At 41.2% G+C, this 26,357-nt stretch overlaps 1 protein-coding gene across 2 annotated transcripts in view; it reads right to left on the bottom strand.

The window, feature by feature from the left end:
• The window catches only part of LOC134531029 (myosin-I heavy chain), a 373,169-nt gene that overhangs the window by 7,682 nt on the left and 339,130 nt on the right, over window positions 1-26,357 (bottom strand). For both annotated transcript variants that reach the window (XM_063366521.1, XM_063366522.1), the window contains exons 31-33: window positions 22,313-22,638; window positions 16,773-17,012; window positions 11,030-11,233 (exon numbers count right to left, since the gene is read on the bottom strand). In XM_063366521.1, the coding sequence (XP_063222591.1) occupies window positions 11,030-11,233; window positions 16,773-17,012; window positions 22,313-22,638 (770 nt within the window). The remainder of the gene's footprint in view (window positions 1-11,029; window positions 11,234-16,772; window positions 17,013-22,312; window positions 22,639-26,357) is intronic.

The following is a 26,357-nucleotide window of genomic DNA, read 5'->3' as shown; positions in this document are numbered from 1 at the left end:
ATTATCAGAAGTCTACTGTATTAGTCTACATACCAGCTCTTAGGCTGGTTTGCTTATACCAAGGGCTGGAATAATATTCAAGCCCAATAAATTTAATGCTGCTTGAAAAGATAAACTTAGTTGTTTTATTAGTTTTATGAATACTACAGGCAAAAAAAAAAAAAATAATAATAATAATAATAATAATAATAATAATAATAATAATAATAAGAAGAAGAAGAAGTTACAAACAAAATAATAATTTTACAAAAACATTAAGGCTCGGTCACACACCACGTTGGTTATTCCATTTTCTTGTCATTGCTAAGGACAATATTAAATGATGAATTGCAATATAACCAAAATAAAACCAAAGAGAATGTCGAACAACGGCCTCACACTGAAATACAAGTTCATACACCGTATAGCACCAAAATGCAAGTCTTATCATGGAATTATGTAACATTAGAAAAAATTTAATTCAATTTAGAGTTTGAAATTCAAGGATTGTCATTATTTCTGGACAAAAAATATTTTACAAAGTGCATGAATTAGAAAATCTAGCTTAATTAGTTTTATTGTGCATCTATTATTGGATCACTTTCAAACCTAAGCTAATTTTATTTTATTTTTTGTTCTAAATGTACACCTAGTACGACTAATTCGTTCCTAAAAATGCTCGTCTTATTTGAAATCGCGTATTCTGAAGCATTCGTTTCCATAAATAGCAATGCTAATTTATTTAATGTGTTCAAAAATTGTGTAGGAAAATATACTTTATGTAATATAAATTCGTTGAATAACACTCAACTATAAATATGTCACACCATTTATCTTTATATGCCTCCCATCACATTTTGTATGACAAATACGACACCCCATAACGGGAGATACGTGGTAATGTACTTTATCGTCAATCGGCTGGCTGATTTGCCCGCCCGGGCGTGAACTTCAACTCACGTCGCGTACCTTTCCTAACCATCCTTCACTGACAGTGAAACCGATATTACTGTCTGGATCATTACATTTTAATTTATCAAAAATTAAAGTGCTTATTCGCGTATCATCATCTGGTTCACACCAATCCTGTCAGGCCATTGATTATTTGTTTCATTGCAACAAACAATAACCTTTTCCATGTGAATCATCTGTTCATTTCTGTTCCGTTATCTAATGTCAAATATATTCCCACTAGTACAACTAACAGCATCAGACTTATATAAACTTTTGGTAAGAGTCCTTATTTTGTACGATCGTGCACACAATTGACATGCTTAAAACTTAAGTGCGACCAACATAAGCATGGCCTTCATAACAATCTGCGCGCCGTAATACTTCTAGTTTTGTCTCAAATACTTGAACACGGTGCATTACGAGTGATCAAGCATGTACAGTTACCGGCAGCTGAACGGGCAGACGTTGCTTTTGTTTGAGTGAATTCCCTGCCACTGGCTAGATTGAGTTCACGACCCGGTCTGTGGCCAGGCGACAACGGTACGGCATGGCGGCATGGCGGCATGGCGGCATACGCGCGGATGTAAAACAATTGGTCCTTTACACACCATAGCCGCCATTTAACTTGCCATAGATGATGTTTTACAACAGCCAATAGCGTAGACAGACCTGCGTGCGCATCTCTTCCATCCTTGTTTGGCTGACTGTATCCCAAGCCACATCTGTTGTTTACAGAAGTTGAAACAGACTTCGTGGTGTCGTGCTAGACATTTTTTTTTGTCTGCAGAGCTTTTGTGTTAACTGAAATTTACAGACGTGCTATTCAAGACTGGGGCAGTAAAATACAGTACACATCGCGCTAAATGAATCCGCACAATCTGAAGACGTGCTAAGTGAGGGATAGGTGTACCTGTTTTAGACCAATTTATTGCAATTATGTTACCGTAAAAATGCAGCATACATTTTACAGTTATTTTGGTCGAGTATGTTTTATTGAACAGCTACAAAATAAAAACGGGAACACAGAAATCCTCTGTTTTAAAAACAAAATTGGACTATAACTAAATCCATAAAATTTAGTCTTCGTTAAGGACTGTTGCTATAAATTGATCATGTTTATTTGGTCACAAATTTTTGGTACCAGATATATAAAAACCATTATTTGTGAGCTCTAAAAGACTGTGCCTAAAAGACTGTGCCTAAAAAAGGTGGGATTTATTGTAGAATTAATAAAAAAAAAGTAAAAAACCTATCAATACAAAAAATTATTAAAAAAAAAATATTTTTTTTTTTAAAATAAATTCTTTAAAAAAATTCACATACATATTTTTTTAATATACTAAAATTTCTAGACATTAATGGCATTTTATCGTTCAGTCAAAACCTCTCATTTTCTCATTTCTTCAAATACCATAAAATCCTTAGTAGTCAAAGGATTTGATATTCGAGGGAAATGATAAAAAGAAAAAATATTTAAAGTAAATAAAATAAATTAAAAATTCAACACTTATAACCTCTGAAGTTTACTAGATTTTTTTCTTCTATCTTTTTACCCTTCCCCAAGATAATGTATTTATAACATCTAATTATACCAATAAAATTACAATAATAATATTTAACTGTGGAAACTTATTTTGTGAATAAAACATTTTAAGGGTTAAATGTTTCAACGCCACAACAAACATTTTTCATTTCTTGTGCGTTATTTTATTTTGGACTCATGAAACCTAGATTCAGAGTCAAGGGGTTTATTTGAGTTATTGTTTGGGATTCAAATTCGAGATTTGGATTTCAACCTATCACTATATGTGAACTTATTATCTAACACATTTCACAAGGTGCTTTCGCCATAATAAACAGGATCCAGTCTGTAATGGTCTGAAGATAACCTATCACTTCATGTGGGCCATTGCAGATGATGTAATATATTTTCACTAGACCAGGAATGTGTATGAAGCTAGGTCCCGCTGTTTGTCAAAAAATATCTGTGCTGCCAGTTTGTGGTATGTGCCATTTTTTTCCTGATTTTTCTTTAGTCATTTTTGTTATTGCTCCTATTTTTATATAGTCTATATGCCCATATATTTATTTTTTAGAAATTATTTTGTTAACTCCCTTATTTCAGTTATTTTAGTCGTTTATAGTTGTTTGCCTTTTTAATTGAGTTTAGTTTATGCATATCAATATTGGCCGTCAGAGGCATGCCGAAGGCCACTAATATTCGAGAAGCTCCAAGAGCTATAAAGATTATAGGAGAAAGAATATTTTAAGAAGTATATGTTTTTCTTGGGATTGAAAAGTTAATTTTTTTATGTAAATATAGGCTTTAAAAAAGACGTTAAATTTATTCAACAAAAACAAGTGTGTAATTATTTTTACTGAAGAGTTCTGAACTTAAAGCTGTAGTTCCGCGGATGGCCGCGTGATGAACTGGCGCTGAGCGCAGCGCTGATCAGCTGGGAGTTGCGAGCCAGGAGTGAGAGGCGACAGGTGCGCGCGGCGAGTGCCGCGGGCTTTGACCTTTTTGCACGCGGGTGAAAATCGAAGGAACAAAGATGTATTGGGAAAAATGTGCTGGACTTCACTGGTGAATCATGGTCTGCATTTCCTCGGCTGTTGGCAGCACCGCGCCTGGTATGGGCGATTATGACGCGGGCCCATTCTGCAGTGCCTCGCGCTGGCATGCGCAAGGGCAAAACGTCTGCCAGGCCTCAAGCCCTGGTGGTTTGGCCTTGTCTGCACTGAAGAGAAGAATTTCATGTGAGTCGTATATTTTCCGTATTTATAGCTTGCAAGAGGAACTGCTAAATACGTGCTAGAAATTGACATAATTATTACGATACTGCCTGCACGTAAATATGTTACCACAAATTCTACGATACTGCGAGCCCGCAAGTTTGTGTGCGGACGAGAATGTTTTATCTACTAGCAGGGAAACTTCGAGTAAACTGTCTGGGTGAGAAACTGTTGCATGATTGTATTTTGCAACCCGTTCGAACACTTTCAGAAACACTGTGTCCTTTTTTTTAATTAATGAAGCTGTGGCCCTAAAGAAACAATAACACACAACGGTGATAAATATGACTGTTTGATCGTGTATATATGTAATTAATGAAATTCAGTGTGTGGCTTTTATGGTTCAGTGCGGTATGGTGCTCTGCAAGAAAACTATACTTAGGACTTCCTAGCTATTGATTCACACTAGTGCGTAGACGAGGACATTTCCTGTGTTTTAAATCTCCCGCCCTCACTGCATTCACTGTGTGAGTTGGCAACACATCCGGCTACCAAGTTTCTACAGTTGGTGTCCCTGGCGGCAGGCGGATGTAACCAGTCGTCATCATGGAGTCTGGCCGGTAAGACGTCGTTTCGGGTACACTCGGTACCAATCTGTTTTGCCGTACATGTGATGTTGGTCATCGGTGTAATACAGTCCATTTTTTCGTATGACCAAACATTTTGGTCCTCCGGGCCGGATATTTCCAGTTATTTTCGTATCGTGCGCAAGTTATTGTGTTGTGCGTTTTATCGTTTGCCACGCGGGCATTTATTTGTATTATCGGCCCGCTGTTTCGTTAAATTCCGCTTCGTGTAAAGTTGTTTGGTATTCCACGCCGTCTACCGTTCAGATTCTCTGTTATGCTGTGTTAGTGAGGCTAATAATTTGCCGGTGCGTGTCTCGTGAACGAATTAACCTAACAAAGTGCGCGAGTGAGCACGTGTTTTCGAAATGTTGTTCGCATTCGCGGACATCTTGTTAAACATTGCCTAGTAGATTTTCGCCGATTTATTGCCTCGTGGATTGGTTTACTGTACTTAACCTCAATTATGGCTGGTGCTCAGGCGGCAGCATTGCGGTTACGTCTCGCAGAAGGTCGTATGAAACGTGCAAGCGATCTCTCAATTGCCGCGGCAAGTGATGTTTCAAAGGTGAGGTTATTGTTAGCTACCGTCCGTGATTTACCTGCCGTGAAAACGTCGTATGATGCAGACTACATCACAGTGGAAGCAGCATCGGCTGACCTCGAGGATTATAATGCAGAACTGCACCTGCAGTGTATAATGACGTTTGAAGAGCAATACTACAGTGTGATGGCCGCTGTAGACGCTGTGGACAGTAAACCAGACCTGCTGGAGACCTCCGCTGGCGAGACTTCAAATGGCCGTAAGTTGAACGTTGCTTTGCCGAAGATTCATCTTCCTCATTTTGATGGTACTCCCCAGAAGTGGCCTAATTTTGCAAATTTATTTATGACACTTGTCACGGAGAACTCTCGGTTGTCCTCTGTTGAAAGGTTGGCATATTTAAAGGGTGCTGTCTCTGGTGAACCTCTTGGCATAATTCAGCCTTTAGAATTGTCAGAAGAAAACTTCGAAGTTGCATGGGACTTGCTTGTAAAGAGATATGATAACAAAAGGTTGATTGTGTCCGCTCATGTAGAGGCCCTGTTTAATGCACCTTCAGCATCTGTCGAAACCCCCAAGTCACTTCGCCAGCTACTTAATGTCATCTCAGAAAACCTTGCTGCTTTGAAGGCACTGGGAGCTCCAGTGGAGCATTGGGACATGATCCTTTTACCGATACTGTCAAGGCGGTTGGATCCCAAGTTGCAGGGAGAGTGGGAACTTAGTTTGAGCCATGAGTTTCCTAAACTTGAAAATTTTGGAGCATTCCTTGAAAAACACTGTAGGGCCCAGGAATTGGTTGGTTCGTCTCGCTCCAAGCCTGCGCGGCCACAGTTACTGAACCAAAGGCCGCAGTCCTCTTCTATGCCTAAGAATCATAATTCATCCAGCTTTGTTGTCAATTCATATATATCACAGTGTTGTTTGTGCAACTCATCACATACCTTGCACCAGTGTCCTGAGTTCGGATGTATGACTCCCAGTGATCGCTTTGAAATAGTAAAGAAACATAGATTGTGTTTGAACTGTCTAGGAAAGTCTCACCAGTCAAAAAACTGCCCATCTACATCATGTCGCACTTGTGGTAAGAAACATCATACCCTGTTACACTTTGTACAGAAGACTTGTTCTGACAAAAATGACGTGTCGGCCACCTCATCACCAGATCAGTGTGTGTCTACTCTTCCAGCAGTTATGTCAGCAGTTACTAACTCAGAACACACCATTCTGCTATCAACAGTTCAAGTTGCGGTTTTGGACTCTGCAGGGAATGCATGTACAGTTAGGGCCCTGTTGGATTCCGCTAGCCAAGCTAGTTTCATTTCAGAGAAGTGCATGCAGAGGCTACGTTTACCTCGTATTAAGGCGCACCTGCCAGTCACTGGCTTGTCAAGCACACCTGTCAATATCGCTCGAGCCTTTGCCTCCATTGTTATTGCTCCTGTTGGTGGGGTTGGGCCTCAATATGCCCTGGATGTCTTCGTCTTGCCTCGGATAACTGCGGATCTGCCTTGTGTAAAGTTGTCACCTGAAGTTAGCAGGGCAGTGTCTAACCTGAAACTTGCAGATCCTACGTTTGACACACCTGGCCCTGTCGATTTGCTCATCGGCGCTGACCTGTTTCCCCAACTGCTCACTGGAGGCAAGCTCAGTGGCCCACCTATGGCTCTTGACTCTGTATTCGGTTGGGTTTTAATGGGAAGGGTGCCCTCTGAGCCACCTCAGTGCTCTAAGTCATTTTGTGTTTCACTTTTCACATTATTCCCTCCGTTAGAGGACACCATGAGAAGATTCTGGGAGTTGGAAGAATTTCCGGCCACAAGGCATTGTTCTCCTGATGATGACATCTGTGAAAGGACATTCGTTGACAGCCATACCCGGAATGGCGAGGGTCGTTATACTGTGTGTCTGCCATTTCGTGCCTCGCAGCCGGAATTAGGTACCTCTTGTTCTCAAGCGGTTCGTCGTTTGATTGGGCTCGAAAGACGTCTCAGAGGAGACCCTCAACTGCGGAGCATGTATCTTGAGTTCATGAAGGATTATCTGACAGCTGGGCATATGGAAAAGATTCCCTCTGAACAGGTGCATTCGAAACAGGCATACTACATACCGCATCACACTGTAGTAAAACCAGAGAGCTCAACAACCAAATTACGTGTAGTCTTTGATGCGTCTGCAAAAACGTCCAATGGATTATCCCTGAACGACAACTTGCTGACTGGCCCAAAGTTGCAACGTGATATTGTTGAAATTTTGTCCAACTTCCGACTGCACATGGTTGCCTTTACAGCAGACATAAAACAGATGTACCGCCAAATCGGTGTTTGTATTGAGCATCAGGAGTACCAGCGTATTGTGTGGAGATTTGCTGACACCGACCCTATTGAAGATTATTGGCTGAAGACAGTAACGTTTGGTGTGTCTGCAGCTCCTTACTTGGCCCTTCGCACGTTGAAACAACTAGCTTGTGATGAATCTGTGGCATTTCCTTTGGCGTCTAAAGTTTTGCAGGCAGACATCTATGTTGATGACATCGTGACAGGCTCACAGTCTATCAGCTCTGCATTGGAAATCCAGCGCGAATTGATTTCATGCCTTGAACGAGGTGGGTTCAGACTGCGAAAGTTTTTGAGTAATCACCCAGCTTTACTTGACTGGTTGCCAGCTGAAGATTTGGAAGTGCCACAGTTGTTTTGTCTTGACCCTGATAGCCAGTTGGCTGTAAAGGTGTTAGGGCTTCAGTGGAACCCAGTATCTGACATGTTTGTGTACAAGATTAAGAGTAGCTCCATTCGTGCCACCAAACGCACCATATTGTCTACAGTTGCAAAAATCTTTGATCCTCTTGGCTGGCTTAGTCCGCTGTTAATGGTAGCTAAGCATCTGCTGCAAGTCCTGTGGTTGAAAACTGTTGACTGGGATAGTGATCTTCCTGAAGATCTGGCACATCGCTGGAACCTATTTCACAAGGATCTACCCCTGTTGTCATCCATAATGATTCCCAGATGTATAAGAGGGTCAAACTGTTGCCGTTACGAGTTGCATGGTTTTTCAGACAGCTCTGAACTCGCCTACGCAGCAGTCGTCTACCTGCGTGTTCTTGGCCCTGATGAAGTTAAGATCCATCTGTTGATGGCGAAGTCAAAGGTAGCACCTCTAAAGGTTCAGTCACTCCCAAGATTGGAACTGTGTGGTGCCCTACTCCTTGCCCGGTTACTCAGCCATATCACTCAGAGTTATACAGAAAACATCACTGTGTCCTCGGTGACAGCCTGGACTGATTCGCAGGTAGTGTTGGCATGGGTAAGGTCATCTCCTTACAATTTGAAAACTTTTGTAGCGAATCGAGTGAGCGAACTTCAGAACCTCACTGATGCTGCCTGGTGGAGGCATGTACCGTCAGCGGAAAATCCAGCAGACTGTGCTTCACGAGGTCTACTACCAGCGCAGCTTCTGGAACATCACTTGTGGTGGACAGGCCCGGTGTGGCTGAAAGAGTCTGTTCGCCACTGGCCTTCAAGCTCTCCAGGTGCTACTGAAGTGGATCCAGTCCTGCTGGAACAGAAGTCTGTTACCTTCACTACTGTTGCTTCAGGTCTGTCAATTTCTTATTTGCTGCTCCGTGTCAGTCGGTTGATCAAGCTGTTGAGAATCACTTCATTCATCTTTCGTTTCGTATTCAACTGTCGCACCTCCAGACAGAGCCGGATCGTTGATGAGTTTACCCCAAAGGACATGAACAAGGCATTGGAATTTTGGTTATTGTTTGTTCAGGCAAGTTTCTTTAGTAATGATATCATGGCTCTCAAGAAACAGCGTCGCCCTAGTCCTCAGCTTCGAAAGTTGGCCCCCTTCCTTGATGAGCATGGGCTGATAAGGGTGGGCAGCCGGCTGTCTGAGTCAAAGCTTCCCTTTGAGCAAAAGCATCCTGTGTTGTTGCCCAAGTCTAGTGCATTGACTGACCTCATTATTACCGACTACCACGAAAAGAATAACCATCCTGGTGTGCAGACGCTTAGAGGCATCCTCAGGGAACAATTTTGGATTCTCGGAGACAAGGATGCCATCACTCGTCGCCTGCGCCACTGTTTCCGTTGCTTCAGACAGAGACCGGCAACTTGGCAACCCCCTATGGGTAATCTTCCTGCTATGAGGGTACAACAAGTCAAGCCATTCGCTCATACCGGGGTGGATTATGCTGGTCCCGTTTTGATCAAAGCGGCTAAAGTCCGGCGGGCACCTGTGGTTAAGGCTTTTCTTTGTATATTCGTATGTTGTGCAACAAAGGCGGTGCATATAGAGTTGGCCTCAGATCTTTCCACTGATGTCTTCCTGGCAGCATATCGCAGGTTCACAGCCAGGCGAGGTAGATCCTCAGACATTTACTCTGACTGTGGTACCAATTTTGTCGGTGCTAATAATCATCTGAAAGAATTGGCCGAACTGTTGTCTTCTGCTGCACACCAACAAACCGTTGCAAACTCTATGTCCCAGTTCGGTGTTCGCTGGCACTTCAATCCCCCTGCGGCTCCTCACTTTGGAGGTCTTTGGGAGGCTGGAGTTAAATCCTTCAAGACACATTTACGACGAGTGATTGGGGAACAGGTACTGACTTTTGAAGAGATGTACACTGTCTTAGTACAGATCGAAGCCACCCTCAATTCGAGACCATTGTGCCCTGTGAGTAGCGATCCTAACGACCTTAATGCGCTAACCCCTGGCCATTTTCTTACTTTGGAGCCTTTAGTTGCCTTACCTGAACCTGATCTGAGAGATGTTCCACTTAATCGTCTACAGAGATGGCAACTAGTCAAGCGTCTCCAGCAGGACTTGTGGCATCGTTGGCATCGTGACTACCTCCATACCCTGCAGCAACGTCAGAAGTGGCATGAGCCGGGAAATGGTCCTGCTCTCGACCAGCTCGTACTGCTTAAAGAAGAAAGACTCCCACCCCTTCAGTGGCGTCTGGGGCGTGTCACGGAACTGCACCCTGGAAGGGACGGAGTGGTGAGAGTCGCTACTGTGCGCACGTCTAGCGGGCCATTCAAGCGTGCATTGGTAAAATTGTGCCCACTCCCATACATGTGTTGAAATGGATTATTTCAAGGTGGGCGGAAATGTTTGATCGTGTATATATGTAATTAATGAAATTCAGTGTGTGGCTTTTATGGTTCAGTGCGGTATGGTGCTCTGCAAGAAAACTATACTTAGGACTTCCTAGCTATTGATTCACACTAGTGCGTAGACGAGGACATTTCCTGTGTTTTAAATCTCCCGCCCTCACTGCATTCACTGTGTGAGTTGGCAACACATCCGGCTACCAAGTTTCTACAGTTGGTGTCCCTGGCGGCAGGCGGATGTAACCTTTCGTCATCATGGAGTCTGGCCGGTAAGACGTCGTTTCGGGTACACTCGGTACCAATCTGTTTTGCCGTACATGTGATGTTGGTCATCGGTGTAATACAGTCCATTTTTTCGTATGACCAAACAATGACTTTAGTAACAAAAACCTATTTAACGTAATGCGCATAGGGAGCTCCCATTTAATGTATTCTACGTAAGTTTGTTTTGTTTATGATTTAATGTATAATACTCATAAGGCAACTCAGTAATTATCTTATATTTTGGTATATAGGTTGGGGCGTATAGTTATTAACCATTGCAGTCTTATGGTAGAAACTATAGGTAATTACTTATAGCCAACCTGTAAAGAAGTGTGTTTAAATATTATCAATATTTTGTAATAATTATTATTGCAAGAAAAGTGCGGGCACTTGAACTTTGAATTACCGCACATGAATTTGGTAACGGTTAAAGTGGAAGTTTGTAAGCTGTTATTTTGTTTATACGCGATATTGAATGTAGCTGCATACAGCGTTGAAGGTTTCTATGTAATTATAGAGTTATCACAAATTGCGTTTGCCTTCTTAATTTTTGGAAATGCTGCAAATATAAGTACGAATATAATTTTATTGCCTGCTCCAGTGGTAAACAAGGCTATAATTGTGCCTTTTTTATGTGAGCCATTTAAATTTGTATTTACTTGGAGAGTTTGTGGATTTCGCATCACGACGCATAGTACCCAGTAGGGAGCGGGCAAGTTGTTATCTCTGCTTGGAACTATGGGCAGAGGTGACAAGCTGCAGAATGCAAGATGGAGGGGTAGGCCCCGGGGGGCGGAGCGCCGCACCTGCGAGGTGGTGAGAATGACCTTGCTCTGCTTCTTCTCGCTGCCGGTGATGACCATGAGGCAGTTGAGGGCGGGGCTGTAGCTCAGCACGCTGCCGTACTCGTAGGAGCACAGCGCGTTGCGCGACCGGTGCTCCAGCAGGTGCAGCCCGTCCTGGTCCACGGCCAGCCACAGCACGCGCGGCCAGTTCGACGTGAACGATTGCTGCAACACGGCACAGTCACCTTTCCCATACAACACTAAGTGTAACTTCTTTGCTGAGGGGGCTAAAATTTTTGAGCGTTACGATAATTCCAAACGTGTGAGGGGAATAGTTAGGTACATGGTGGGGGAACTGGTAAAGGAGGAGAGTGTGTCTGCAGTGACACCACTCAAACAAATGCACTAGCAATCGAATGGAATGACGATAGTGGGTGGGGGGGGGGGGGGGGGACATGTACGTAACACAGCATGCTACACACTAGTTGTGACAGCCGGAAGGGGAGACAGCAGGGGAGGGGGAGAATTGATGCAGCAGTGATGCTACGGAATTCTTGTGAATCTGCTTGTGTTTGTCTACTCCTCAGTTTTTGTAACGGCTAACGACTGACGCACGCTGCCATATTTATTTTATTTTATTTTAAAGTCTCTACAATTTATTTATTCGTGCAGAAAAGAATGATTAATTTGTGCAATTAACTTAATACCCCAACTACCAGGTCAAGTACAAAAAACGATCCTGTATTTGCTAGGAATTTAGATAGTAGAATATATTCCAAAATTTTGTGTCATATGATATGGTAGACACTAGGCCTGTGCGAATATTCGAATTTTCGAATAACAAAACAAATATTTTATTATTCGTATTCGATTCGAATTCGAATACTAACACTTCGAAAAAACGAATATTCAGTCATTTACGAAAAAGGCTGAGTGGGATCATTGAAACCGGGAAACATTTCGGGATCACGGAGGTTTCTCTCGTTGGGCGGGGGCAAAAGTTCCGCGGGATTTTCGTAATGTTTTAGAGTTATGTATGTGGAGTTATTCTACTACACCTGGCCACGTAAAGCCCGTTTGAACACTAATTCGGAGCGATAACTAACGTATTTTATGTAGAAGAATGTCGTCAGGTCATTTAAAATACATTTAAAGTGTCAGCATACTGATAAAGATAAATAAATGTCTGTAAAATCCACACAACCGGGGTGTTATAGGTGACAGTTTTCAAATTAGAGGGTGAAACATGGTTTGTCGGCACTGTAATTTCGTTCCGAACTTGACGGCGAAGAGAAAGAAAATTGTACAGACCATGTGGAAAACATCTGGCCGCATACTCACAGCAAAGACTCCAAAAGCCTAACATGCTACGTCAATGTTTTTCAATAGGATAACACACAGTAAACGACCGGATGCAGGCAGACACCCCCCCCCCCCCCCTTTCCCAAATTCCTCGCGTAGTGACAGCTCAGGCAATTATCCTGTCCCGAAACATAGCTGTGGTAGCAAGAAAGTACTTGCCTATACCTGCCACACAAGTGTGCAGTTAGAGACTTTTCTCAACAGCTGGCAACATTGTGACGTGTAGAAGAGAGAGTCTACTCCCCGAAAATGTAGATCAGCTTGTGTTTTTCCACAAAAATTTAAATTAGCTAATATGTAGTGATGACAAGAATTTTTTTAATACGAACTACAGTAGAATCCCACTGATGCGACCCCTCACGGTTTCCGGAAAAACGGACTTATGAACAGAATGGTCGCAATAGAGAATTCAGGCCAATTTTTACACAAACCCCCCCCCAAAATATATCTAAAAACATAAAATACTCACGCTAAATGAATTCGCGTCACGCGAGTTCGGTTATGCTAGCCGGCTTGTTGTTATTTTCGTTCAAAACGTGGCGAAGGAACTTGTGCGGATCAGGTAGAAAACATTCGGCTATAAACGAAAGATATAAGAACAATGCTATCCTGAAATGCTGTGACATTTTTTTGGAGTAGATAATCACAGCGACAGACCGACAGGATGCGCTCCCGCCCTTGCCGTCAGCGATGTTTATTTTTACAGCTCAAGCAATTATCTATTCCACGTCCCTTCGCAGCGTTAAAAAAAAAAAAAAAAAAAAAAAACACGTTGGAATGCAGATGGAAAAGTAACTATGCAGTAAAATAAATATATGTACGGCCCTGCCAAATTTTTCTGTTCAATAAAATTCGAGGTATTAGTGATTTTTCAGCAGAAACTGCTGTGTGACTAATAAACAAATTGTACCATAATAACTTAAACTTATAAAGTATTTATTAATGGCGAAGGACAGTCGTATAAGCCTATAAAAATATTTATTTTACCAAGAATGGACTATACAACCTGGCTTTTGTCGCACGCGGTGTGGGAGGGGAGGAGGATGCTGGCCGGACGAGTTTCTTACGCTCTCGCAGAAGCTACCACAGCGGCTTTTCGTGCGGGGTGGGTAAGATAACATGACAGCTGAGACGGCTTTTCATGCGATAGTGGACGCGCCGAGCTCGGCTAGACACTGCCGCGTGGACAGTCGAGAGGGGTGGTATCTATTTTTAGCAGTCTTTTGTATGCCTGCCTGCTTACAGTACAGCTCCCGCCAAGATAAACGTGAACACATAGCACCCAACAAAGTGTAACAGACTTGTTTTTCAGCCGATTTTACTCAAATTTTCGACTTTCTCTGCTTAAATTTTTCACGGTTTCTCAAAAAACGGTCGTATAAACGGAATGGACGCATCAGAGGGGGGTCGCATCAGCGGGATTCTACTTAATTATAAAAATTGGAGAACCTTAAAATTTTAAGTACTGTCAGTTTTTTGATTCTACATGCATCGTATCAGTAAATATGTACCTGTTATCATATTGTAATGTGATGCGATATAACATGCTTTATGGGATTTCAATTCTCATTCCAATTATTTGAACTCAATATTCGTATTCCAGAATAATTTTATATTCGTATTCGAATTCGATTCGAACTAAAAAAACTGATATTCGCACAGGCTTAGTAGACACTGATAATTCTGCACACATGATTTTAAAAAATAGAAACTAATTACAATGATTGATTCATGTTTTTGTCAAATTTAAAAACGAATTCCTTGAAAAATATATTTGAAAACCTTAACTTTTAATTGATTTTTTTCTTTTCTTTTTTTTTCAATTTGAGATTATGTCCGCATCCTTACAAATTTATCTCTTGTTTGATAAAAAATACTTACAATTTTTCTCTACACCTAATAAGCAAGAATATTCACCTCTGTCGCGCGTGGACTCCACGCACACACATTTTTTTGACAATGTTTAGATTCTGATTTTACCAAAGGAGAATAATCTTTATTGAAGCTTGAATCTGACTTACCTGAACAGGGAGAGATATAACTAGTTTAAAGAAATATATTTATAATAACAATAAAAATTATAGTCTTGTGATACAATTAATGTACTATATTACATGTGCCTGCACACAAGCCAATGGTGTTGCTAGTTATATTTCCTATCTTTAATTATTGCCTGAAATTTATTTTCAGCAGAGAATACTACATGTCCCACCCAAACTTCAAAATTGGTCTGTGACCTTAAATATTAATATAACATAATATTAAACTATTAAATGTAATCTTATTGACTTTATATTAGTATTTCTGCTTGAGATGATAAATAGTAGTATAAAATTTGTTTTATGAATACTACAGGCGAACAACAACAATACAGCCTTACGGAATGCACACAAAACAGTATTTATACAAAACAGGAAGATATTTAATCATGAAAATAATAATATAAACACAGTGGCCTAACATCGAGACAGTTTCAACAATAACAGTAAATGCAGGCCGACAACATATAAAAATGAATGTTTGTTTGTTTGTACCATATGCATTTCTATACCATTAATCATATTGAGAATAAACTTTACCTATGTCCACAAAGGTTTCTGAATTAGTACAACCATTTTACAACAGGTGGCACATTAACCATTTCAAAAATGTGTGTATTTTATATAATTTAGCAGCAGTTTATATGTTGAGTGCACATGCATGTAAGAATTGGATTTAATTAAATATAAAAGAGAGCTAGAGAGATAGAGTGAGAGAGAAATAAAGAGCTAGAGAGATATGAAGTAGATAGTGATAGCAAGAGATAAAGAGAGATAGCAAAAGATAACGAAAGATGGAGAAAGATAAATAAGCATAGAGAATTATATAGAGATGAATAAGGTGATCTAAAGAGACTTATGTAGAGACACATATAGAGGGATATAAGAATAAATATATATAGATGTATGTATTGCTATCACAATGGGGTTTGAGATCTTCGTCGATTTGGTGATCTGCCTAGGGCGCCACCACATGAATAACGGGCATGTAGACCCGGCTATTCTCTCCTCAGGGCCGCAACATAGACCATGTGCGGCGAGGCCTGTTTCCCCCAGTATCAATCAATTATGGCGAATTGGACAACATATGCGTGAAGCTCCTTACTCAGGCAGCAATGGCAACTGATTCCTAATCGTCCTCGCTCGGCAAATGTCGGGAGCGGAACAATGACATCACACCGATGGATGGGGCCGACACACACACACAGTAGGGGGAACGAGCTGGTTCTGTGACACAGTAAACAACCAAACAGGTGGGTGTGGCACTCCAACAGGTGGGCGTGGCAGCAGGTGGGTGTGGCACCACGTGGCCGGGTGGGGCGTGGCCGGGAGTCACGTGGAGGGAATCCTCAGGTGGTTGTTGACGTCACGTGGAGCGTGGTCTGCTCGGGCGATGGCATCTTGGTTCTAATTTAGGAAGCTGGAGCGCTAGTGTCGCGTGCCATATTTATTTTTACAAGTACAAAAATGGAAGGTATCGCGGCGGCGGGGATTCAATCCGTCAAACTTTGGATTAGTAGTCAGCAATGCTAACCACACGGCCACGAGGCCAGTTGGAAATAATAATTAAAGATGTTGTATATATGCTTATAAAAATTTTTTTTGTGTTGTGGAAGTTTTAAAAACGTATGTAGTCCGCCATACTTATTTTTATAGTACTAGGCGGGAAATTTAAAATATAGTGGGGGCAGAATTTATATACATCCCTCCCTTGCCTCTTCCCTGTATAAGCTCCCTGGTAGATTGTTTAAATGATTCATAGAATGGGACACACACAATTGCAGTTTTGCACTGCTTGTCATAGAAAAAATTCAAGAACGTAAATTAAGAAATAAAAATGGAAACACAAACCTGCAGAGAATAAGCCTAAATCAGCTATGTCAAACAGTTAAATTAAACAATGTACCTAAACAGGTATTATGGACAACACAATGATGACCAAACAGACAAACACATTCAAACTTAAACATAAGACAGCATAAGAATTCTTTAGAAAGAATTTAGTCATTCAAAAAATTATATTAGCACAGATGAAAACAGTGGCTCAACAAAAACGAGAAAGATTCAATAGTAAATAACAGTAAATTCAGGCAGATAACAAAACTTGGATAACGTAGCAAATATATGAACACAACGATGAAGATAAAGAGCTTGTATTACGAACAAAAAAATGACAACAACACCGACCAACACAGCAGCTTCCCTACGACAAAACAGTTGCTACGTTTCGGAAACTGGAACCTGTTCTTGTCATCGGGCACAAACAGACCAGTTATATCATGTCAAACTCTAAAAAACTAGTTAGTCCATCACTAGTCATTCCCAAAGTATGTTATTTGAAGGTTGAATAGGAAGGTGCTCACCATGACGTCGAATATAGTGGCCTTGTGCAGGGGCCAGCTGCGTATGAGGTTGAGGAAGGACTTCTTGGCCTCGGCCATGGTCATGCCCCGCAGGCTCTGGTGGTGCATGGCGACGCCCTCGTGCGGGATGTTCGGCACGAACCTGGGGGGCAGGCAGTGGTTCGCCACCGGCCGGTAGTCCTCCAGCACGTCGCCGCAGTCGCCCATCTCCAGCTGGGCCTGCAGCGCCGTCAGCATCACCTGCGAGGGGCGTGCGACATCGTTCTCCCTCCGCGCCGCATCGCCAACGTGACGACGGCTCCCCTCTTTTCCCTTTTCAAATGAAACTTCTTTGCTGAGGGCGCTACAATTTTCAAGCATTATACGAAAATTCCAATCACATACGGGGTGGGGAATCCGGTAGAGGAGAAGACAGCAGGGGAGAGGTAGAAATGATGCAGCGTGCTTGGACACATGCACACATACACACGTGCACACTTTCACACACGTGCATACTTTTGCATTAGCATAATTTAGCGCTCACATACTTGCATATCGTTTTCATCTGTAACCTCAGCCAAAGAGAATTGTTTTTCCCTATACCAAACAATATAATAAGCAAGAAGTTTCACTTCCAACGTGTATGGACTCCACACACAATTATTTTTTTTTTTTTTAACTAGAGCTGTGATCAAAATACACCTTGTTGCACTTTATAAGATTGTTTTCATTGTCAGCAGGGTTATAAAGTTGTCTCACAGTTATGCATAGAGACAAAGCAACAAGACCTCCCACGATTATAGTGGGCTCCGAACCACTTGGTTTATGACTATTCATTTAAATTTAGATATGAACATGCTGGTATGTTCAGGCACGTAGCCAGGGGATGGTCCGTGGGGTCTTGACCCTTCCATTCCAGAATAATAAAAAATGAAAATGATGATAAAATTACAAGCGACTTAGCTACATAAGGTTAAAGGAGATTATTTTGGAAGGATTATCGAAATCCTAAGTGGGCTACATTAGTGTCAAGCCTGACATGCCTCATACTCGGATGCTTCCAAGTATGTAGTCTAATGCCCGTTTGCACACGTGTTACTATGTCTTTCATACAGACTTGGCATGTGTGTCTCAAGTATTTAATAACATTGATATATTTTGACTGGTTTAAATGAAATCACAAAAAAATATAATAGTTATTAAATAAAAACAAAAAATTAATTCTTCAGTTCTGTTTTCTCAAGCAAAATAATTACTTAAAATTCTACGTGTAAACTTTGGAGTTCTAAAACTACTACTTAGGTATTTCCCCAAATATTAGCACAATAATCAATTTCCTTTTAAAATTTAAAGGAAGCTCATTCATAATACAATGAATAAATGCTAATATTGGACCCCTCCTCCACAAAATCCTGGCTATGGCCCTGGTGTTTTGGAATTGAAACAATAAAGAAACACGCCTACCGAGGGCTCAGCAAGGACAATGTTCTGCAAGCAAGGACATCCCTGTGCTAGTTAAGCCCGAGTGCACTTCGCAAGATAGAGGGCTATCCCTCCATATCTCCTACAAGACAATAAGGGCATGAGCTGTCAAATAGAGGTATGCGTACTAGGTAAATTCAAAGAACGTAAGGATACAAGCAGCATAGAGGAGATGGAACAGGTAAAGGATCAAAATGGGAAGAAGTTGATGCTTTCACATCGATAAGATACAGGTATTGGGACAGACTTTAGGAAGAAGAATAAAGTGGATGAAGCAGAAATGGGACAATGGGAGGGTCCTAATTCAATTCAATTCAATTTATTGGACATACTCCATAGCAGTTTTACATTGTTTGTCATTGGAAAGATTCATAAATGCAAAATAAGAAATAAAAACGGAGGTGGTTGAACCTATATAAAAACACCAGTTTTTCAGTGTCCGATATCAGTCTGTTTGTGCGTGATGAAGGAAACGGATGCCAGTTCCCGAAAAGTCGCTACTGTTCTGTCATAGGAAACCTTCTGTGTTTGTTGGTAATATAATTATATCTGTTTACCTTCATCATTGTGTTCATATATTTGCTGTGTTGTCCAAGTCTTGATGTCTGTCTGCATTTACTATTATTGTTGAAATAGTCTCGTCATTGTGAGCCCACTGTGTTCGTCTGTGCTGTGTGATATTTAAGTTTGAACGTGTTTGTCTGTGCTGTCATCGTTATGGTGTCCGAAATACCTGTTTAGGTTCATCTTTGGGTTTATCTGTTTGACAGCTGATTTAGGCTTGTTTTCTGTGGGTTTATGTTTTAATTTTTTTCTTCTTATTTTGCATTAATGATTTTTGCAATGAAAAACTGTGCAAAAATGCAATAGTGTATGTCCAAGAAATTGTACTTAAAATTCCCAGTTGCATGAATCATTTAAAGGGAGGGTCCTGGTTTCACATCCAGAAAACCACAGCATCATCTAAAGAGGGGTCATAGGTTGCAATGATTGCATCATGCTCATGTGATGAGAATCAATCCATGACCTGTGTATGTGGGGCACAGTAAAGAGATCAATGTCAAACCATGTGTGAAGAAACTGTGTTACTAACAACAAAGGATACAGCATGCGTGCGCAAAAGCTAGAAAATACTCCAGGACATTTAAGAAAATTCCACCACTCATCACGAACTTGCCAATATTTCAGCCATATTACAGGGCACTACATAGTTTTGATCATGTACCGCAATGTGTTAAATACAAACTTTTAAAAAAAAAAATACAATTAAAATTTTCTATAGTGTATCCTTTCTATATGTTATGCAAATTATGAATCAGGAAACTGTTACAGGCATAATGAACTAAAAATCTGGCAGGCATAAGGGATGTTTTAAGATGTCTACCAATTGGCATTTCCAAATATTTACTTCCAAAATCCATTTTTTTTTACAGCACAAACTATATTAACCCTAGAATATTAGTGTTTGGTCAAGTAACAATAGGTATATGAAACACGCCACAGTCTACCAGCTTGCAAGCCAGGAACAAAATGTAGTATATATTATATAATAGTATTGGAAAGCGACAATATTTGTGTGAAAACATGTTGCCACACCAGTCCAATAGATGGGAGAACATATAGTGAGTACCAATCATATATTTGACTAGCTGCAGTATCTAGTGTTGCCCAGGCTGAACAAAGAGTGATATATTGTCCGCGAGTTAAAGCACAATGGACAGCGCTATATGACAGTGTGATGGACGTAAAGAAATTATACACAATTGATGTTCGTATGTCTAAGACCAATCATTTTCTGTTCATCTATGAGGATTGGTTGAATGGTTTAAACGTTTATGCACTGCAGCGCCATCTAGCAATGAGTTACAATAAAATAGATAGCATAAAAACCTTCTCCATGTAAAAACACTTCGATGTGTCAAATTTCATGGTGATCGGAAAAACTCTGTCTTATTTTATCAACGTCATACACACACACACACACACACACATATATATAAATAAATTTATGAACTCCAAAATAATGGCACTTTATTCTAGGTAATTTTATTTAATAGTAATAAAAACTTGTTGCAATAATAAACATCCAAAATATAAAATTTCTCTAATAGAAATTAAAAATATGCTAGACCAAATTATAAAACACATGATTTACTTATGTACATACGTACTTATAAAGTTATACTGTATGTGTGTCACACCTCGCCTGTAGGTTATGGTCACATGCTTGCCTGTGTGACAGTGTAGAGCTGTAGTGTAACCGCGGGAACTCACCAACTCCTTCCGGACACTGGGAAGTGGGTACAGGTCGCCAAGTGTAACCGCGGGAACTCACCGCCTCCGTCTCGGACACGGGGAAGTGGGTATAGGTCGCCAAGTGTAACCGCGGGAACTCACCGCCTCCTTCTCGGACACGGGGAAGTGGGTACAGGTCGCCAAGTGTAACCGCGGGAACTCACCGCCTCCTTCTCGGACACGGGGAAGTGGGTATAGGTCGCCAAGTGAAACCGCGGGAACTCACCGCCTCCTTCTCGGACACGGGGATGTGGGTACAGGTCGCCGAGTGTAACCGCGGGAACTCACCGCCTCCTTCTCGGACACGGGGAAGTGGGTACAGGTCGCCGAGTGTAACCGCGGGAACTCACCGCCTCCTTCTCGGACACGGGGAAGTGGGTACTGGTCGCCAAGTGTAAACGCGGGAACTCACCGCCTCCTTCTCGGACACGGGGAAGTGGGTACTGGTCGCCAAGTGTAAACGCGGGAACTCACCGCCTCCTTCTCGGACACGGGGAAGTGGGTACAGGTCGCCAAGTGTAACCACGGGAACTCACCGCCTCCTTCTCGGGCAGGGGGAAGTGGGTACAGGTCGCCAAGTGAAACCGCGGGAACTCACGGGGAAGTGGGTACTGGTCGCCAAGTGTAAACGCGGGAACTCACCGCCTCCTTCTCGGACACGGGGAAGTGGGTACAGGTCGCCGAGTGTAACCGCGGGAACTCACGGGGAAGTGGGTACTGGTCGCCAAGTGTAAACGCGGGAACTCACCGCCTCCTTCTCGGACACGGGGAAGTGGGTACAGGTCGCCAAGTGTAACCACGGGAACTCACCGCCTCCTTCTCGGGCAGGGGGAAGTGGGTACAGGTCGCCAAGTGAAACCGCGGGAACTCACCGCCTCCTTCTCGGACACGGGGAAGTGGGTACAGGTCGCCGAGTGTAACCGCGGGAACTCACGGGGAAGTGGGTACTGGTCGCCAAGTGTAAACGCGGGAACTCACCGCCTCCTTCTCGGACACGGGGAAGTGGGTACAGGTCGCCAAGTGTAACCACGGGAACTCACCGCCTCCTTCTCGGGCAGGGGGAAGTGGGTACAGGTCGCCAAGTGAAACCGCGGGAACTCACCGCCTCCTTCTCGGACACGGGGAAGTGGGTACAGGTCGCCGAGTGTAACCGCGGGAACTCACCGCCTCCTTCTCGGACACGGGGAAGTGGGTACGGGTCGCCAAGTGTAACCACGGGAACTCACCGCCTCCTTCTCGGGCAGGGGGAAGTGGGTACAGGTCGCCAAGTGAAACCGCGGGAACTCACCGCCTCCTTCTCGGACACGGGGAAGTGGGTACAGGTCGCCAAGTGTAACCACGGGAACTCACCGCCTCCTTCTCGGGCAGGGGGAAGTGGGTACAGCTCGCCAAGTGAAACCGCGAGAACTCACCGCCTCCTTCTCGGACACGGGGAAGTGGGTACAGGTCGCCGAGTGTAACCGCGGGAACTCACCGCCTCCTTCTCGGACACGGGGAAGTGGGTACAGGTCGCCGAGTGTAACCGCGGGAACTCACCGTCTCCTTCTCGGACACGGGGAAGTGGGTACTGGTCGCCAAGTGTAAACGCGGGAACTCACCGCCTCCTTCTCGGACACGGGGAAGTGGGTACAGGTCACCAAGTGTAACCACGGGAACTCACCGCCTCCTTCTCGGGCAGGGGGAAGTGGGTACAGGTCGCCAAGTGAAACCGCGGGAACTCACCGCCTCCTTCTCGGACACGGGGAAGTGGGTACAGGTCGCCGAGTGTAACCACGGGAACTCACCGCCTCCTTCTCGGACACGGGGAAGCGGTCCGTGCGCAGGCCGTGCAGCACCTGGTGGTACAGAAGCTCCTTCTCCACCGGGTCGTCCAGGTCCAGGTACTCGTCGAGGAACAGGTGCTTCTTGAAGAGGAAGAAGTGATGCTGGCGCCGGCACGCCTTGCTCACCACCACAGAGGTGGTGCCGCCGGCGGCGGCCGGCCCCACGCAGCTCACCCCCGCCGCGTTGGCCAGGCGGTACCGCTCCCACTTGGACATCACGTCCGCCACCTTCTCCTCCGCCACCAGGCTGCGCTCCGACGCACCCAGCACCTCGTAGATGGCATAGCCTGCGCGGTAGCCCAGCATACGTGTTCATTTCTCTTTATAACTACAGAGAAGATTACCATATTGTTCTATTTTTAGTCCAATTCCATTATTAAAACAGAAGATTTTAGTGTTATTGTTATTGTTTTTATGTTTATAAATACAGTTTTGTAAGGCTTACTACACCAAATGGGTGTATTTTTATGCTGAATTTTTAAGATAAAATAATTTTTAACATATTGGACTAAAATAGATACATACATTCAGAATAAAATTTAATTGGGGTGCATTTGTTGTTTAAAAGTGTTTAAATAAGAGATCCACAAAACAACAATTTCAAACAAATTTTTCTGATCTATGCCCTTTGGTACAATTTTTGTCCGGAAATAACAACATTTCTTGAATTTCAAACATTAAAAGGTTACATTTTTTGTGATTTGAAAATTAAGTTTTGATTAAATGCTTTTTAATTCCATGATATAACTTGAATTTTGGTGCTATTATGGTGACACATGGCCATTCCAACGCTGCTTGGTAAACACAGTGTGGAATGAGCTAAAAAATTAGAGCTTAACGTCTCAAGATCATGATCATAAGAGACGGTGATGAGAAGAGGATGGAGCACTGACAGAATAAAAGGACAGGGAAACAGAACACCTGCTGTCTATGGTAACATCAGCCCAGTTTCCCAATCAAAAAAAATTTCAGTGTGACCTCTCCGGGAATCAAACCCAGATCAGCTTGGTGGGGCAAGTTATATGACACTACCACCATGGCCCCATCAGGATGCAGAGATTAAAAATCACATTCATTTGAATCTGCTAATGTACTTTTGTCTGTAACTAACCAATTGCAAAATATCAACCAGTGGTAATGTTTCTGAACTTCAAGTGTAGATACCAATTTATTTTTAACCCATTTTGGGGTCAACATCATTTACAACTTTTATTAATTTATTCTGTGATAAAGTTGATAAGTGTTTTATAGCTGTATTGAATTAAGAGTTTTTTCAGGTCATAATCATTTTTTTTGCTATTTTATATTCGGTTTGCTTATATTATTTAGTAGAAACTTAAACAGTTTCATGGAACATTTTTTCATAAACTATTTTGACATATTTCTTGCTTTTTGATCATCGGTGGAAATAATTGGTTCATTTCAATTAATGTATAAAATATATAATTGATAGTACCTAATGTAATGATAATGGTAAACCTCTAACTTCATATTAACTTTAAGATACATACGTGGTTAACATTCAGCTAAGTAATTAATCACTATTACCAGCCTGTTAATTCTGAATGTTACTGGTTAAGTCAATCAAATGTTGAAAGCGTGGGGAAATACACTAATCAGAGAAAAACTGATTTCCAAACAAAAAGACATCTTTGAAGGCCCCTAAAAAAATCATTAGTACATTTTAAATTTTATGCTAGTAATGAATAGCTGAAAAGTGGCATCTACTCTAAATATTTGAAATAAATAAATATCTTAGGGTTTAACAGCAAACTCAATATTAAGATGATTTAAATTTCTCAATTTCCTTTGCGCGAAAGGTAGAGGTAAAATTTACATGTAACCAAATCCATTTGATCACAACCTTAAATGTTTCTACTACTTTTCTGTGTTATTTTGAGAAGAATAAAATAAAAAAAAAACCTCTACAAAGTGCAGTTAATTTTTTTGTAAGCTATACAGGTATAAAAGTAACATAAATGACAGTTTCATTTGTAAACTAATTTAACTTGCTGTTCTCTTATTAGATAGCATTAGAGTTGGCATCAAAATAAAATTTCAGTAGTTAAGACAGGCAGTTGTGTTTGACCTGTGGTTGGGTGTCAACAATATATATATAAGAATTGATGTAAAAATAAAAGCATGTGCACCTCTTTTATCAATAAAAAAATAGTCACCAAAGCCCAAAAAAAAAAACAATTCAATTTCTTTCTCTACATGTTTCAACTGCAGGACAAATATAATATTTATTTTCCATTTTTTCAGCTGTTAGTTTATACTAAATAATATTTATTTCTAGGATAGTGTATGCATTGCTATAAACACTAAGAGCACCAATACGTATGTATTGTAATTACAGGGGGGAAAAAGCTATTAATATCAGCAAGAAGGTAAGAATAGAGGAAAATTTATAATAAGTAAACATAAATATTTTATAAAAAATAATATAAACAATTTTGTGGGTACAGGCATCAAATGGTGTTTGCTAAGGAAGAAAATCTAATAAGGTCTGTTTCCTGGCTGAATATAAAAAATAACTTTAATACAAAAAACACAAAAAGGTTTTTTAGTACTATAACATACAAAATAGTTAACAATGATTTTACCTGTTAATATTTTCTAAGTAATCAAAATGACATGTTTATTAAGTCCTCTCAGTAGCATTCATGGATGAGATTTTACAAAAGAAAAGACTTGTTTGAACTAGGGTATGAATGTTGAATTTTAAGAAACAGTAAGAAAATATTGCAGGGAAAAATAACATTAAAAGCAAGAGGAGTTCAGTTTGAACAAAAAAGGAGGGAAAAAAAGTAATATTCAGGATTTACATTACGTGGTTTTACACAGAGACTTAAGGCTACAGGCTCTCCAAAATGATGGAGCATCAAACTAGTCGGGTGCCAAACACTGTGCTGATAGGCTTGAGCCATGCACAATGGGATGGGATCAAACCCACATTGGCACAATGCAATATAAAGCAATGTCACCAAGTACAAATGTGAAATGGAAACTAGAAATAATTACATTCAACAAGTAGCTAGGTGTTTAGTTTCACATCTGATTGACAGAAAGTAGGGACAATATTAAATGGTGAATTGTGACAAAACTGAAATAACTCTGTAGTAAAGCATGTCAATACACCATCTAACACTACTAAGCACCAAAATGCAATTATAATCATTAGAATAATCAGCACTTACTTATGAAAACTTAAATTTAATGAAAACTACCTTATCTTTTACATATTTAATTCACTGAAGAAAATGTTTCAAAGGACTTTATATTATGTAAACGACTGTTTAACAATCGAAATATTGATTCTTACTGATGAATAATCATGAGTAAGTGCTGAAGCCCCATTTCCGCAAAATGGCGTAGCAAAATGGCAATGGTTATGCAGAGCTACATGTAAAAGTAATTTATCTAGCATGATGTTTGTAAAGCAATTTAATAACAAAAGTTTAGAAATTTTTTAATTTTTTTTTAATCTGTTAAACTGTTATTAGTCACTTTTTTACATTACGACCTCAGAACATTTTTAAAACACAGAAATACTTAACAGTTTTATTTTATTTGTTCCGAAAAGTTAAACATGGTTATTACAAATTATTATGTATATTGAAAAAGTGCATCATGTATCAGTCAGAAGGACACTTGTTTTGGAGAAATTAAAATCATGGAACAATTAAGTATCATGGAACTTTCAACTATCATATTTGTTCAGTAATATGCAAACTTTATTAATAAACAGATTTCAAAAAAATAAATAAACACCTGTTTTAATAACAAAATGGGCCTAAAAATAAAACCACGAAATTTCGTCTCTAACAACAAGGTCATAGACAGACACATTCACTACAATCCAGAGAAACTGGGTAAGAAAACTGCTACGGCCCAGGATTCTCCTGGAATCATTTAGGGAAACTATTCGTAACAAATATTTACAGGCAGGACCAGGTCATCCCGAATGAGAATCCAAACTTATCTTTCTTATGCCACCTCGCTC

The sequence above is a fragment of the Bacillus rossius genome, chromosome 3 (assembly GCF_032445375.1).
Source record: "Bacillus rossius redtenbacheri isolate Brsri chromosome 3, Brsri_v3, whole genome shotgun sequence".
NCBI classification, from domain to species: Eukaryota; Metazoa; Arthropoda; class Insecta; order Phasmatodea; family Bacillidae; genus Bacillus; species Bacillus rossius.
Note: the sequence above shows the minus strand (reverse complement) of the source record. Positions and strands in the feature narration are given on the sequence as shown.